Genomic DNA, 15,616 nt, shown 5'->3' with positions numbered 1-15,616 from the left:
GTGGCCTTAGGGTGATGGCTGTAGGGGTGATAGCTATAGGGCTGATGACTATAGGGTGATGGCTGTGGGGCTGGTGGCTGTAGGGCTGGTGGCCTTAGGGTGATGGCTGTAGGGCTGGTGGCTGTAGGGCTGGTGGCCTTAGGGTGATGGCTGTAGGGGTGATGGCTATAGGGCTGATGACTATAGTGTGATGGCTATAGGGTGATGGCTATAGGGCTGGTGGCTGTAGGGCTGGTGGCCTTAGGGTGATGGCTGTAGGGGTGATGGCTATAGGGCTGATGACTATAGGGTGATGGCTGTAGGGCTGGTGGCTTTAGGGTGATGGCTGTAGGGCTGGTGGCTGTAGGGCTGGTGGCCTTAGGGTGATGGCTGTAGGTGTGATGGCTATAGGGCTGATGACTATAGGGTGATGGCTATAGGGGTGATAGCTATAGGGTGATGGCTGTAGGGTGATGGCTGTAGGGCTGATGGCTGTAGGGCTGGTGGCTGTAGGGTGATGGCTGTAGGGATAATCTGATTTAAAATTAAGAGCTAGAATCCTGGACTAGAATTGAGAATCACAAAATACAATTCTCGAGTTAAATCTTAAGGTCATACTTAATTGTCTCTCCCCTACACTGGTTTTGCCATAGTTTCTGCCTGTAGGGTTGATGGCTATAAATAAGGAATACTGGTTGTAGGAGTGGTAGTGATGGCAATGAAGACCTCGGTGACAAGCTGACCAGGAGCACTGGTCCAACAGGCAAAGAGATGGTCCAAATTCTGGTTTCTGAATTCTGGTCAAAGACATAAGAAGCCTGAGTTAAATCGTATAATGTCAGGTTGATTGGCCACCTCTGGGGAGATGGAGCAAAGGACCTATGATGATTGACATGAGACAGCAGGGTAGGGACTTTTCTCTGCTTGTTCAACCCAAGAGCTGTCTGCATCAGAATCTCTAGAGACTGAAGCTAGGACTTCCTTCCTCCCTCGGGGCCGGCAGGGGCTGCGATTGCTGTAAGAGAAGGTCACGTGGCAGGGCTTCCTGTATGCTGCTGCCTCCGGGTGTCCATGGCCCTCACCTCCAAGCTGCCACTGCAGCAGTCAGAGTGGCAGCCAGAGGTTTGGTCCATGCTGTTCCCCCTGGACAGTGTTGACGAGGCTGAGCAAGAGGCCTCCACACCTCCATACCTAGGAGAGTAGGGAAGGAGTGTCACCAGGGCAGAGGACCATGTTGCGCCGCAAGCCCTCCAACGCCAGTGACAAGGAGCCCACTCAGAAGAAAAAGGTGAGTAGCATCTCTGAGAACTCACTTCTTTTTTCCTTCTACTAGCGTAATCCAGCCCTTCAACTCATAGAAGTGGAAAAGCCAAAGGCCATATGTAGGCAAGGGCTCTCAAGGGCAATGGAACAGGGGCCAAAGGTTACTAGAGTAACAAAAGTACAAAAGAGATTTCCCAAATTCTAGAGGAACTGAGTTATAAAATAGACTCTTATAAGTACAGAGTTATAAATTTCAACCCTACAATGATGGGATAACCTGATTTAAAATGAAGAGCTAGAATCTTGGACTAGAATTGAGAATCACAAAATACAATTCTCGAGTTGAATCCTAAGGTCATACTTAATTGTTTCTCCCCTACACTGGTTTTGCCATAGTTTCTGCCTGAGCATAGATAGCCTCTCAAGAGCCATCTCACTCAAAGGGTCCTGGTGGGCCACCCCATTTGTAGCCATGATGCTCCTAGGACCTCACCTTTTGGTGGTAGCCAAGATTCTGCTTACTTGGTTCAGCTTTGTTACAGTTCCTCTGGCCCACTGGCAATGGAGCCAACTTGGAAATAGGGTGGAAGGTCTCCAAACCTGCAGCGGGAAACAGGGGGCATACAGGTTCTTCAAATATGGGAAGAAATTATTGGTGAAGAATGGAAAACAAAGCTGGTGAGTTAGGGAGAGTAGGGTCTGAGGAGGAAAAATATGGTGGGGAGATCTTAAAGGCCGGGAAGAAAAGCAACTGTCACAGACAGCTGAGGTATTCATATTCCTCGAGCAAAAGTCGATCTAGAAGATCCCTTGAAGGCTCTGCCAGCTCTAAGCTTTTCTGGTTGAATTTGAGGATTTTTAGACTTAATTCTTTGATTTGATTGTAGGATTTTCCCAGGCAATCAGCAAGTATATCCCGCATGTCCAGCAGAATCACAGGACAATCCCAAAGCAGACCTGAACCAGGTCCAAGAGGCCCAAGCTTAGCCCCAGGCCAAGGTCCAGGCCCTCACTCTGTTCATTCAGTTTCCCCTGGAGCTCACCCCAGGTGCCTTAGGGGGAGTCCCCTTTGTCAGGGGAGCAGCTCCCAGACAGAGGCTGAACCAACTGAGAAGTCACTGATGTGTGCATCCTGCCCCATCTCAGGTCTTGGGGTGGCTGCCACTCAATCTATATTCGCCTTACCCCATTTTCTTCTCTAAGGTTGCAGCAGAGGTGGGCGGGGATGGGGAGAAATTTATAAATTTTCCCACAGGCTCTGTCACCTGCCTGCCCAAGCCCTACAGGACGCTGGGCCTAGCAGACTTGCCATTGGCTGTCAGGAGCGGTCTGTTTTCCCTTGCTCTCCGCCTAATGAGGATTGGAAGCCAAGACTGCTCTAAACGCTGCTGGGCCCCAAACCACAGGGTTGCTGAGCTGGAGGAAAAAGTCTGAGAAAGAGCTGACACTTTGAGACTACTAAGACCCCACACCACCTCAGGCGGAGATGCCAGGGGAACACAGAAGCCAAAAGTCCCTGTCTTTTTTCTTCACTGCCGTTATCCCAATTCTGTGCTTGGCCTCTGGGCCTTTGGATTTTCCCCCAGGCCTCTCCCAGGATCAGCAAATCCCATGTGGTCTTGTAGGAAGAGGTGGTCCAGGCAAAACTATTCCTCCCTGCCAGAGCTTGGGCCAGCCTCCAGAGCCATTCTCCAAGCCCCAAACCTCAGAAATGCCCTCAGAAAAGCGAGAGTATGCTTCTAGAAGGTGGATACAGTATCTTCTGTGGGCTGGAGGCAGCAGCTGCTTCCAGCACTGTGACCTTGAGCAAGTCCCTTCCCTTTGGAGGGTAAAGTGACATAGTAGAGAGAAAAGCACAAAGACATACAAGTCCTCTCTTCTGTCCCTCCTCTTCCTCCCAGGCCTGCTAAATGGAGAAAGTGCTGCGCAGGGGACAGGAAAACAGAGTTGAAATCCTATCAAGTTCTAGCTGTAGAACTTTGGACAGCTTATTGACTTTCTTTGGGTCTCATTTTCCTCATCTTTGAAAAGAGGGATAGCTACTGCTCTGTCCACCTCCATAGGTTACATGGATTACCTAAGACAATAAATGCGAGAATGCTCTGTCAAATGCATTCATTTGCATATGCAGGGAGGGCATGTTGTAGGCGTGGGTAGAGTTGGGGAACACATGGCAAAGAACAAGTCTGGGTCCCAGTTCTGAAGTAGAGAAAACAAGACTTAATAGCATTATGACCCAGAGTTGAGTGAGAACTCATCAGACACCAGGTACTGTGCTCCGTGCTCCACCCATCTCTTAGGGCAGAGGTCGGGAACCTAAGGCTCACGAGCCAGATGTGGCTTTTTTGGTGGCTGCATCTGGCTCGCAGACAAATCTTTAATAAAAAAAAATAATAACTTTAAAAATATAAAACATTCTCATGTATCAAAATTCATTCATTTCCTACCACTCATGTTCATGGTTGTGGGTGGCTGGAGCCAATCACAGCTGTACTCCGGGACAACGCCAAATTTTTATTGGATAATACGTAAGGTACACGGGTCGTTGTATGGCTCTCAGGGAATTACATTTTAAAATATGTAGCGTTCATGGCTCTCTCAGCCAAATAGGTTCCCAACCCCTGTCTTACGGCCTTGGCTTCTCATGACAACCTTGTGGGTTAGGGGCAAATATTATTTTTATCCCTATTTTTATGCCTTAAGACTCAGAAACTTGCCCAAGGTCATGCAGCTAGTACACAGGGCAGAAATTCAAGCCAAGATTTGTCAGTCTCCAGAATTAGTTAACCCCCTCTCCCTCTACTCTCTTGTTCCTTACTAATCTCAAAAGCACTAGAAGATTCTGATGAGAATGAAAGACTCAACCTATTATTAAGGAGATCTGTAGGGCAAACCTAGATGGCTGTTGATTGAGGGACCTTCCAGGCAGCAGAGTCAAAGCAAGAGCAGGCCCTCTAAGATGGTGGGGTCAGGATGTGGCGTCTATTGACCACCATGAAAATTGGAGAGCCACGTCCCTGACTAGGGGGTGGAAGCACACCCTTGGCAGATTTTTGCCTCTATCAAGGTCTCTCTCTGCACTGCCTTTGATCTGTTAGGGTGTAGAGGTGGACAGAGGCTTGTCCTTAGATTGCACCCCTACTTTCCAGCATACCCCAAACCTCCTACCAAGGGAAATGGAGAGGAATCTAGGACCCCATTATAGTGTCCAAATATTCTCTCTTTCCAGTCTCTCCTTGCCTCTCTCTCTCCCAGTTCCAGCACACTACATCCCCCTGGTTCCCTTCCTACAGAACGCCTCTAGCAAGACACTCTTACCAGCATGCATTTTGTATTTTAAGTGACTCCTCATTGTGCACAAACCAATTGTCAAGTTCCTGGGCATGGCTGTTAAGAGCTTTCTATAATCTTTTCTGCTCTACTTCTCACCACATGCACTGACATAGCCACCATTCTGTCATCACATTGGAACATCCCTAACTCTCACTGTCATTTAAACTCTTTCCAGAAACTCCTAGAGAAATCCTGTCTCCCCTGCATGCACCAGCTCAACTGTGCCTCCTTTTCCATGAAGTCTTCCTGAGCCCCTTCTCCTCCATACTCCCAGTTGCTCTCCCTGTAACTCCCTCCAAACACCACCTGTGTGGGTGAAGTTGCCATTGCATTCAATATACTTCTATAGTGGAAAGGGGGGTGGTTTTGTGAGCTCTGAGCACAGCGACATGCACTGGCTTCCAGAGTCACAGACATGGTTTAGAACTTCTGATCTTTTTTTTTCTGTTGCCAGCTATGTGACTCTGCCTAGGGTACCTCATTTCTCTGAGTCTCAGTCTCCTGAGCTGGAAAGTGGGTATGTAAGATGGGGTTGTGGTGAGGTTGGTGTGAGCTGGCACACATGAAGCACTTGACAGAGTGCTAGGCACAGGGAAGATATTTTACCTCTGCTTACTGGATTCCTATGCACGCAGACCAAGCCTGAAACCCAGAGGGTGCTGTGTAGTGTGGAGACACCTGGGGAAAGCCAAGCTTGTGGAGGAAGCAGGGAAGGAAGATGCCAACAGGGGCACTGTGAGGTTCTGAGAGAGTGATTGGGAGGCTCCCTGCAGAGGACAGTGCCTTTAAAACCAGATTTGAAAAACCTACTTATCAAAGTATAATATTTGTACAACAAAGTGCATAAATCATAAGTGTACCACTCAATGAATTTCCATAATGAATATCCCCATGTAAACAGCACCCAGATCAAGAAACAGCTTCTTTCATGCCCCTGGCAGTCACTATATACCCTCTTTCCCCAAGAGTAACCACTATCTTAAGTTCCAACAGCACAAATTAGTTTTGCCAGGTTTTGAAATTTCTATACAAGGAACCATATAGTACACTTTGGTGGGTGGCTCAAACGTGTATCAGTGAGATTCATCCATATTGTTGAGGAGAGCTGTAGTAAGCTCATCATTATGTCCTTGTATGACTCTGGCACTATCCATGTATCCATTCTACAGTTTATAATCATGTGGGTTGTTCCCAGTTAAATTGGATTTTGAAGGAGGAGAGAAACTGTGGTTGACAGAGTGAAGGGTGGACTGTCCCAGGTGGGGAATGCCCTGGGTAAGAGCCTAGAGGTGGGTCATCAGGAGAGCTAAGGCATGCACAGACATATGGACATTTGTTGAGAGGTGGTTGTGTCAAGCACTCACTCCTTTCATCCTCACAGCAATCCAGTGAGGTAAATGCTCTTGTCTTCGTTTTATGCATGAGGAAATGGCAGCCCAGAGAAGTTGAGGAACTCACCCACCTTTACACACTGGTCAGTGGCAGAACTAAGATGTGAACCTTTGCTGCTGACACCAACTGAAGAGACTGAGGTTCAGGGAGGTTAAATAACTCACCAAAGTTCACATCCAAAAGTTGAATTCAGCAACATCTGACATCAGAAAAGTAAACATGAACAATGATGCTTGGAACTACCGCCCCTCTTGGAAAGCCTCAACCCAAACAGAGGCCAGGCAGAAAATCGAGAGAGGACTCAAGGATTTCAACTCATACCTGGGAAGTGTGTCACTTCAGAGACACCAGAAGGAATGCAGGATATTGGGGGATGCTGCCCTGAGGTTGGAGATAGGCTGGGCGAAAGGCTGCTCTGGACACCTCGACCCTTAGACACCTGCAGAGCTGTGGAGCTCATTCCATGTCCCGGGGCTGAAGATCCACCAGCTGGGCCCAAGTCCCAGCACTACCCCCACAGTCCTTTTGGATAGTTTCCTACACTTTGGGCTAAAGCTGGGACAGAGGGGTCCTGAAACAAGGTCCCAAGAGTCAAAGCTCTCCCTCCCAGCCCCCAGAGTGCAGATTAATTACAGGAAAAGGAAAGAATTGCGATTAGAGGGAGGCCTGGCAGTGAGTTTACTCTGCCCCAACAAAGCTCACTTCCGGCCCCACGTCTGCCCTCCTGCTTGCTTTCCAGGCTTGCTGGTCCCTGAGGCTTCTGAGGCGACTCTCAGCCTCCTGCTCTGCAGACTAGGCTGAGAGGTGATGGAGAGAAGGTCACAATAGGCCCCATTGGCTTATAAATAGCAGCCCAGCCTGTTGACTACCCTCTCTCTGTTCCCTCTTTTCCAAGCAAAAAGAGGAGGAAGTTATTGGGGCAGCTGCATCCTAGCCATACAAGAGAAGGAAATCAACAGAAAGCAGAGGAGAGAAGGGGAAAGAAAAGGAGAAAAATTGGAAAGAATAGGGGGTGGGGAAAATCAATGAAAGAGTGTAGAAGGGAGACATGGGAACCAGAGCAGCCACCCCATGGTCATGCTTTCCCTTCCCCATGCATGGCCCCCTTTCCGGCTCCCCAACATAGCATGAAAGAGGCTTCCTGATGGAGGCTGAAGGTGCCCCACCCAGGAGGCCCTTGTGGTTGTAGTGGCTACTTGGCATGACTGCTGACCTAGTTTCTGGTCAGCTAGCTTATTGCAACCCCAAGAAGGTGTGGTCCTGACCCTGATTGCTGACTTGACTTTAGTCAAGAATCACCAAGAGAGTCGAAGTGCTCCACTGTAGGCCCCAAGAGTTGGATCCACTTGTGTGTGTTTTGGGGGCAGGTGATATTGCCCCTGCCCTGAGAGGCTGTCACTGGACCTCCCTTCATAGGAAAGAGGATGTGAAACTTTCAGCTTTGTGAGGGTTGGAGCTTTGCTTCCTCAAGCCCTTATCTCCAGTGTCTGCAGTCTATTCCACTCTATCTGTCTGGCCATCTGTGAACCCTGGTTCCTGTGTGTATCTCTGGTCTTGACTGTTGATCTTGATTCAGGCTTAGCCTCCAATATTTGTGTTTAAAACCTGCCCTCATTACCTGCCTGGCCCCGGTTTCTGCGGCTGTCTTGGCATATGCACACAAACACAGTTAAGAAAGCTCATTTCCTGCCTTGGCCAGTTGGCTCAGTGGTAGAGCATCGGCCTGGCGTGTAGAAGTCCCGGGTTTGATTCCCGGCCAGGGCACACAGGAGAAATGACCATCTGCTTCTCCACCCCTCCCCTTCTCCTTCCTCTCTGTCTCTCTTTTCCCCTCCTGCAGCCAAGGCTCCATTGGAGCAAAGTTGGCCTGGGTGCTGAGGATGGCTCCATGGCCTCTGCCTCAGGCACTAGAGTGGCTCTGGTAGCAACAGAGCGACGCACCAGATGGGCAGAGCATCGCCCCCTGGTGGGCGTGCCAGGTGGATCCCGGTCGGGCGCATGTGGGAGTCTGTCTGACTGCCTCCCTGTTTCCAACTTCAGAAAAATATAATAATAATAATAATAATAATAATAATAATAATAATACTCATTTCCTGAAAACAGTCTCATTGGCGCAAACAACAGACCAGGCCAAAAAGTTGGAAGACCAGCACCTGTCAATAGTAGCCATCTTATCACATTACTGGCTAAGGTTAAAAGCTGAAGTGAAGAAAGAAAATGGCATCTTTCTTTTACTAAATTATTGGCAATCATTTGTATCTCAGATCTGTGGGTACTTTCTCTGACCTCCTCTGCCATGGTTTTCCAGAAAGCCTAATACCAGATCTTACTCCTGGTAGAAGCGTTTTGTATTCTCCCTACACAGATTCACCAGGTTATGGGTCCTAATGTGTTTATTTGCTATCACTGAGACAGGAGACCATGCTAGGAGCAGGCCCAGAGCGTGAAGGCCAGGCTGTGGGGTTTGGGAGGGTTTGCTCTGTTACATAAAGACGATGTTATTGTTCATGCCGAGGTATGTCTACTAGAAAATATGTCTTTACTCCGACTTGTTTAGTCTTTCACTTCTGGGTTCTGAGGACCAAAGTGCAAATACTGGTGGAAATGTGGGCTCAGTCTGAGGCTCAACTGAGGTCAGAGGGAGCTGAGGTCAGGAACCTGCTTGGGGCCAGCATTAAGGGCCATTCTCTGCTGAAGAACTGGATGAAGCCAAATATCTCCAAGAACATCTTGGCATTTCACCTCAGGGATCTCAGGGCATGTGTGGCTCTGTCCAGTCCTGGGGTATGTGTTTGTGTGCTGGGAAAGGGAACAGCTCCTTACTCAACCAGGCATTTTAGCTCCACTGATTGCAACACCTCTGCTTCTTCCAGCTCTCACTTCAGCGCTCCAGCAGTTTCAAAGATTTTGCCAAATCCAAACCCAGCTCCCCAGTGGTGAGCGAGAAGGAATTTAACCTGGATGATAATGTAAGTTGTAGAGCCTCCTTGTGGAGGCTGGCTTCAGGCTCCCGGCAAGGGAGTGGCTGGGAGGGAAGAGGGGAAAGAGGAGACTTGAGTATTCTTGAGGCTAAGTCTGCTTAAAGGCAGAAGTTCCATCTCTCCCATCCACCGAAATCTTGGGCTCCAAGAAATCACTTGCGTCTTTTTTAGTCACAAATTAATAAGGCGGAAGACAAAACTGGAGCTAAGGAGAAGGGGATGGGAGCTTCTCATTCCCGCCCCTCCATTCTCTGCTGGGGGTCGAAGGTCTCCTTCTCTTCCCAAGTCCTGGATTCGGGCAGAGTCACCAGAGTCCCAGAATCTCTTTGTTTGTTGTCACAGATTCCAGAAGATGACTCTGGTGTCCCTACCCCAGAGGATGCTGGGAAGAGTGGCAAAAAGCTGGGGAAAAAGTGGAGGGCCGTGATTTCCCGAACCATGAACAGGAAGATGGGCAAGATGATGGTGAAGGCCCTGTCAGAGGAGATGGTAAGGCCTGTGACCCAGGGGAAGGGTGAGGACAGGGAGAACAGGCACCACTCTCACATGGTGTGAGCATGGCTACCTTGACAACTACTGCTGAGAAACCATGCCTGAAGGCTCTATTAAATATGAGAAGGGAAGTCACATGGGAGGGGGAGCTCACTCAGCCACAAACATGGCAGCAAGGCATCATTGTCCAGAGAAACCAGAGGGGGGAGTCTAAGGAGGGGTGAAAGTTGGAACAGAAGGTCCTTGAGAAGGCAAGCCTGAGGAGAGTGGGCCGCTGAAAAGGAGATGAGATCGCCTGAGGCAAATCCATTCACTTCAAAGTTTTGCTTGGAACCAGCCCCTGGGATTGGGAAGGTTTGAGTCAAAGAGAGGCCCCTATGAAAGAAAACTGGAGAAGGCTGGCTGTGGCCCAAGGAGAGAGGGCATGCCAGACAGCTGTAGGACAGGCACAGCCAAGCCGCTGAAGCCATACAGTGAGTCGGGTGCACTTGTGGCTCTTATAAGAAACTCCAAGGTAGTGGTATGCTCGAGCCGGCTCGTACCGGCTCATATCAGCTCGGGACAGCAGCTGGACAAGTTTTCAGGAATTTTGTGAGTCAGGTATGAAACGTAACATTATTGAGAATTTAATTATATAAACTGAGAATTACATAAATTATATTAAAAATAAAGATAATACAGTCAGTCTTCAAAAGTCACCGCTTCCTAATTTGTGGGCTGCCTTTCCTTACTCTACATGCTCTGAGATTATTTGCATCTTTAGTCTCTGTGCAGAGGAAATAGCCTATGATGATATGCTGCTTGGTCAGCGACGTCACAGTGGTGGCATGACAGTGGCCACAATGGGGAGTATTTACAACATAAGAATTGGTGACCTCTGCACATGGGGGCTTATATTCCAAGAGAGGCAGCTATGGAAGAGTTACCTCTGCAGTGAGGTATGGTGAGGCAGGGGTGCTCTGGAGTCAGGTGGATTTGAGTGGAGCCTCATGCATGGCCTTGAGAATGTTCCTCCATTAATTTTCATCTGAAAACTTGGGACGATCAAGCACTTATCCTCAAGTGAGCATTGAATGAAATAACAGATGTGCTTGGCACATGGGAGCATAACCAAAAGTAGTAACTCATTAGCACCACTATCCGTGTGACTGTGTCCTAGCGACAGCTCTGAGTCCAAGCTCTGGCACCAGCCTTCCCTGGATACACACAGGCACTTTAAGCTGACAAAGCATATTCACATGGCACCCCAGCTAAGCCTCATTCTGTAAGATAGGCAGGACAAGGACTTGTCATTCCCAATTTACAAAAAAGGAGACATGCGCTCTGAGAGTGCCGTGCCGCCTATAAGTGGCAGAGCTCGGGCCCCACTAGGGCTCAGTCTCTGTCTGGTCTAGTCCTATATTCCTTGCACCTGGGCTGCTCCGCATGCACTCCAACCCAGGCTGCTCAGGGCTTCCTATCTCTCGTCCCCTGCAGGCAGACACTCTGGAGGAGGGCTCAGCGTCCCCGAGATCTCCAGACTGCATTCTGGACAGCCCTGGCCCTGAAAAGATGGCACTATGCTTTTCTGAGCAAGAGGAGCGTGAGCTCCCAGCACTCAGCCGCCAGGCATCCACAAGTGAGTAGGGGAGTTGAGGGGAGACACCTGCTAAGCCTGGAGGAAAGAACTGGGTTAGGGCCATGCCAATGATTGTCTGGGAGGAGCTAAGAGAAATGAACCTTTACGGGGTGCCTGCTGGGAACTTTCCCATCCCTCTTCATGTTATATCTTCACAATAACTTCATGGAGTTGGTATTATTATTATCCCCACTTAATTGATGTGAAAACTGAGGCTCAGGAAGGTTAAGTGATTTGCCCAAGGTGACCTAGTCTTGAACTCAGTTCTGCCCTAGAAGAGCTCCACATGCCGTTGCCAGGCCCTGGAGGGCTCAAAGGCAAAGGAAAAGCCCCCTTGTCCTCTTAGACCAGCCCACCCTCACCCTTCCAAAGAGCTAGAGGCTACAACTGCCTACACTTCTGACATGGGGTGGGGGGTATAGAGTCTCCAGCTGTAAAAATTCAGACTCTTCAACTCCTCACCTTGGATTGCTGGACTTTGAGTGCCACCTGGCATCTTTAGATCAGGGGTTGGGAACCTTTTTGGCTGAGAAAGCCATGAATGCCACATATTTTAATATGTAATTCCATGAGAGCCATACAACAACCCGTGTACGTTACACATTATCCAATAAAAATTTGGTGTTGTCCCGGAGGACAGCTGTGATTGGCTCCAGCCACCCGCAAACATGAACATGAGTGGTAGGAAATGAGTGGATTGTAATACATGAGAATGTTTTATATTTTTAACGTTATTATTTTTTTATTAAAGATTTGTCTGCAAGGCAGATGCAGCCATCAAAAGAGCCACATTTGGCTCGCAAGCCATAGGTTCCCGACCCCTGCTTTAGATGTTCATGGTGCTAGGCAGGCGGTTCTGGCAGCTCTCCTAAATGAGGGGCTGGGGCCTCCGGCTACAAACCTTCAGAGGCACTACCTGATCAGCTCTCAGGCGAGTTCCAAGTTCCCTGTTCTTTCTCTGGTTCTCTAGACCACCCTAATCCCCCATCACCACCGAAAGCCATTTAAAATAAACTTCATCCTGTTTTTCCACAAGAGAGAGAGAGCCCATCTGAGCTTGCAGGTAACTAGACAGAGTCTCATTACGTAAAGAAAGTGAAATATTAATGCAGGGTGTGGCTTCCTGGATGAAAGGAGCACTGAAATGGGAGTCAGGACACTTAGAGTATAACAGACCCAGTGCTGCCAATTATAAGATGAGAGGCCTCGGGCAGGTCACCTGGCCCTTCTGGCCTCAATATTCCTCATCTGTTCATTGGGGTGTTGGTGCAGTCAGCCTCTAGAGGCCCTCCCAATTTCCCTAGTTTGAACTCTGAGCCATTTCTCCTGTGGTCAACTATTCTCATGTCTAAGGCCTCAGAAGCGAAGCTCTTTTCCTGCAAGGTAACCAAGGGGTTGGGTCAGAACCCCTGCTTCAATGTGCGATTGACCAGCATCCAGCTTTCTTCCCCAACATGTAGCCTGGGGACTTCAGACAGAGCCCTGCAAGGTGCACCTGCTGGATGTGTTTCCAGCTGCCCTGAGACAAATATGACTCTCCTCCCTGCCCCCTATCCTGCAGGCAGTGAGTTCTGCAGCCCCAGCCCAGGCTCTGGCATCTTCGGGGAGGAACTGCCTGCCCCCCAGTACACAGGGCCCTTCTGTGGCCGAGCCCGAGTCCACACCGACTTCACTCCTAGCCCTTATGACCATGACTCACTGAAACTCCAGGTAAGATTGGCATCTGGATGCCACTGGAGCCTAGCAGGCTGCATGCATAAAGGGGACTAGACTGAGCCATGGTAAGACAGTGTCAGCAGCGGCCAAGGGACCCACCCCACCGGTCTTTCTCCTAATCCACTCTACTCTCCTCTCCTCCCACAGAAAGGTGATGTGATCCAGATCATTGAAAAGCCGCCTGTAGGCACATGGCTGGGCTTGCTCAATGGCAGGCTGGGCTCTTTCAAGTTCATCTATGTGGACGTGCTGCCCGAGGAGGCTGTGGGGCCTGCACGTCCCAGCCGGAGACAGAGCAAGGGCAAGAGGCCCAAGCCTAAGACTCTGCATGAGCTGCTGGAGCGCATTGGCCTGGAGGTTTGAGCTTGGGCCTGCAGTAGTATGTGGGATCAAGAGAGGTGCCCTTGCCCAGGGATGGTGGCCAGGGCACATCAGCTATGTGGGGAGGGAGGGATTGGGATAATGGCTTATAAGCAGCCTAACTGTTGGCCTGCCTCTGCCCACAGGAGCACACATCCACGCTGCTGCTCAATGGCTACCAGACGCTGGAGGACTTCAAAGAGCTGCGGGAAACTCACCTCAACGAGCTGAACATCACAGACCCACAGCACCGGGCCAAGCTGCTCACTGCTGCTGAGCTGCTGTTGGACTATGACAGTGAGTAGGCTTTGGAGCTGGTGGTCCAGGGAGGGGAGGCCTCTGCCCTGGGGCCTTGTGCAGTGGGAAGACACTTTCCACACTTTAATCCCAATCTCAGGCAAAGTTTGTGGGGAGGAGGAGTTTTTGGAATGATGAAGTCCCACTCCCTTTGGGATCCAGGAGAGACTTAAGGCTAGAGATGGTGATGAGGCAAGTACTTAAGGCCACAAAGCTGGGCAATGACAGAGCCACCATTCAGGCACAGGTCTCCTGGTTTCTGGCTTAGTGCTGAAGAAGTTTGAATTCCTGGGCCTGGAAACCACGAAAAGGGCCAAGGTGGTGGCAGGTGCCCAGGAGGAAAGACTGCTTAGTGTCCCCACCCCCATGGTACCTATTCCCACACAGGGATCCCTGGGGCTTCTTACCCCTCCCTTCTAAGGTCCAAGACCCCATATTCCATCTCCCACTCTTGCCTCTGGCAGCCGGAAGTGAGGAGGCAGAAGAAGGTACCGATAGCAGCCAGGAACCAGCGGCACACACCGTGTCAGACCCCAAGGGGGACATCCCACGTGACTCAGGCTGCTTTGAGGGCTCAGAGAGCGGGCGTGATGAGGCCGAGCTGATGGGCGCTGAGGAGCAGCTGCAAGGCCTGTCCCTGGCCGAGGCATCTTGAGCAGAGTTAGTGGAGGGCCAAGGCTGGGCCTGAGAAGCAGAAGCAGCAGAGATGGGCCCGGCCTCCCGAGGTGGCCCAGGCTGGAGGACTGGCAAAGGACTGATGCCTAGCCTGGCCCTGCTCCCCTCTTCTCCCTGCCATGACGCCTAGGGCTGTAGCAACTGGCCAGGGCCTTAGAAGCTTGGTTGGAGTGGATAAGGAGCAGCTGGGGCACATCACACCTGCCCAGTCCCCTCTCTCCACCACCTACTGACAGTACAGCCCACTCTGGCCACAGCCACAGCAGCAAGTGGGACACTGAGGAGTCATCCTTCACATGTCCCTCACCACCAAGGCCTCCAAGTCCTCCTCAGCCCACAGCACCGTCCCCTGCAGCCCTGCTCCCGAAAACAGGGCCACGTGTTTCAGGTCAGTCTCAGGACCCTAGCGACATTTAAAAGGTTTCTAATTGATCACAGGTAAATCCAAACTGTCTTCAATAAGGTTTGAAGAAAGACACATGTACCTTTCCTACTTTGCTTCTCAACTTTCTGGGAGGTTAGCCACTAAATCATTCTTGACTGGGACTAAGTCCCTTCCCCATTTTCGGTCTACAACTGGGCAGGATTAGAATTGGCAGACACAGAAGGCTTTGCCAACTCTGACATTCTGTAACATTAAATGTCTGCTCTCCTGTTACCTGTGGCCCAGGATACCAGCGGCATTAACTGAGGGGGCTGGAGGGGCCTTGGGCTCCCAAATGAAATGCCGCCTCCTACTCGTTTCTAATTCTCTGCACAGAAGTCAGGCCAAGCTGCAACTTCCTCCAGCTTAAAGTAATGTCCATACCTCATACAATGTGCATCCTCCCTTTCCAACTCTGGCCTCTCAAATGACAGTGCCCTCGAGGCTGATGGAAGATGGTCAGACCCGTCTTTCAAGGATAGAATGGTCCCCCAGAAGCCAGATGCAGGCCTGGGTCCAGACTTGGCCTCTTCTGTGACTCTTCACAGGCAAGAAAAGCACTTGACATTGGGGACTCCATTACATGAAGTTTCCTTTGCTAAGGGTTTGATGTACCCTGAGCTCCAGATGGGGAGGGATAATACCTACTGGTGTGGGCCTCCCATGACCCCATTACCAAATCTGTTCCCCGAGTTCCAGAGTCACCCTTCCCCAGGGCCCAGCTGGCTTAGGGACAAACAGTGCCTACTACATCTAGGACTGCAGCCTAATGGACACACTCTGGACCTACTGCCCAGAACTTTGGTAAAGTTAGCCTGGGGGGAAGGGTGTAGTGTACATAAAAAGGGGATGGAGGAAGATATGTTGGTAGCAATAAACATAAGTAGAATGAAATTAGCGTCTCCAGTTATCTTTCTTATGGAGAGAGGGTTGGGGGACAAGCCCTTCTCCTTCAAAGCTGAACTCAGCAAAATGTCCTCCATTGTCCTTTCAGGGGCATCTGTCCTTTCCCTAAAGATGCTGCTCAGTGCCCTTGACTGCTGACCTAAAGGTCCAGTTCGAAGCCCTGGATGGCTCTGCCCTTCC

General features: G+C 50.1%; 1 protein-coding gene across 1 annotated transcript; it reads left to right on the top strand.

The window, feature by feature from the left end:
• The first annotated feature begins 1,025 nt into the window (after positions 1–1,025).
• SASH3 (SAM and SH3 domain containing 3) lies at positions 1,026–15,412 on the top strand. The gene is made up of 8 exons (XM_066250077.1): positions 1,026–1,267; positions 8,841–8,936; positions 9,291–9,437; positions 10,917–11,058; positions 12,620–12,768; positions 12,922–13,131; positions 13,281–13,431; positions 13,896–15,412. The coding sequence occupies exons 1-8, from the start codon at positions 1,211–1,213 to the stop codon at positions 14,084–14,086; spliced, it is 1,143 nt and encodes a 380-aa protein (XP_066106174.1). The 5' UTR covers positions 1,026–1,210; the 3' UTR covers positions 14,087–15,412.
• The last annotated feature ends 204 nt before the right edge of the window (positions 15,413–15,616 follow it).

The sequence above is a fragment of the Saccopteryx bilineata genome, chromosome X (assembly GCF_036850765.1).
Source record: "Saccopteryx bilineata isolate mSacBil1 chromosome X, mSacBil1_pri_phased_curated, whole genome shotgun sequence".
NCBI classification, from domain to species: Eukaryota; Metazoa; Chordata; class Mammalia; order Chiroptera; family Emballonuridae; genus Saccopteryx; species Saccopteryx bilineata.
The sequence above is the reverse complement of the archived record's forward strand: the minus strand, read 5'-3'. Positions and strand labels throughout refer to the sequence as shown.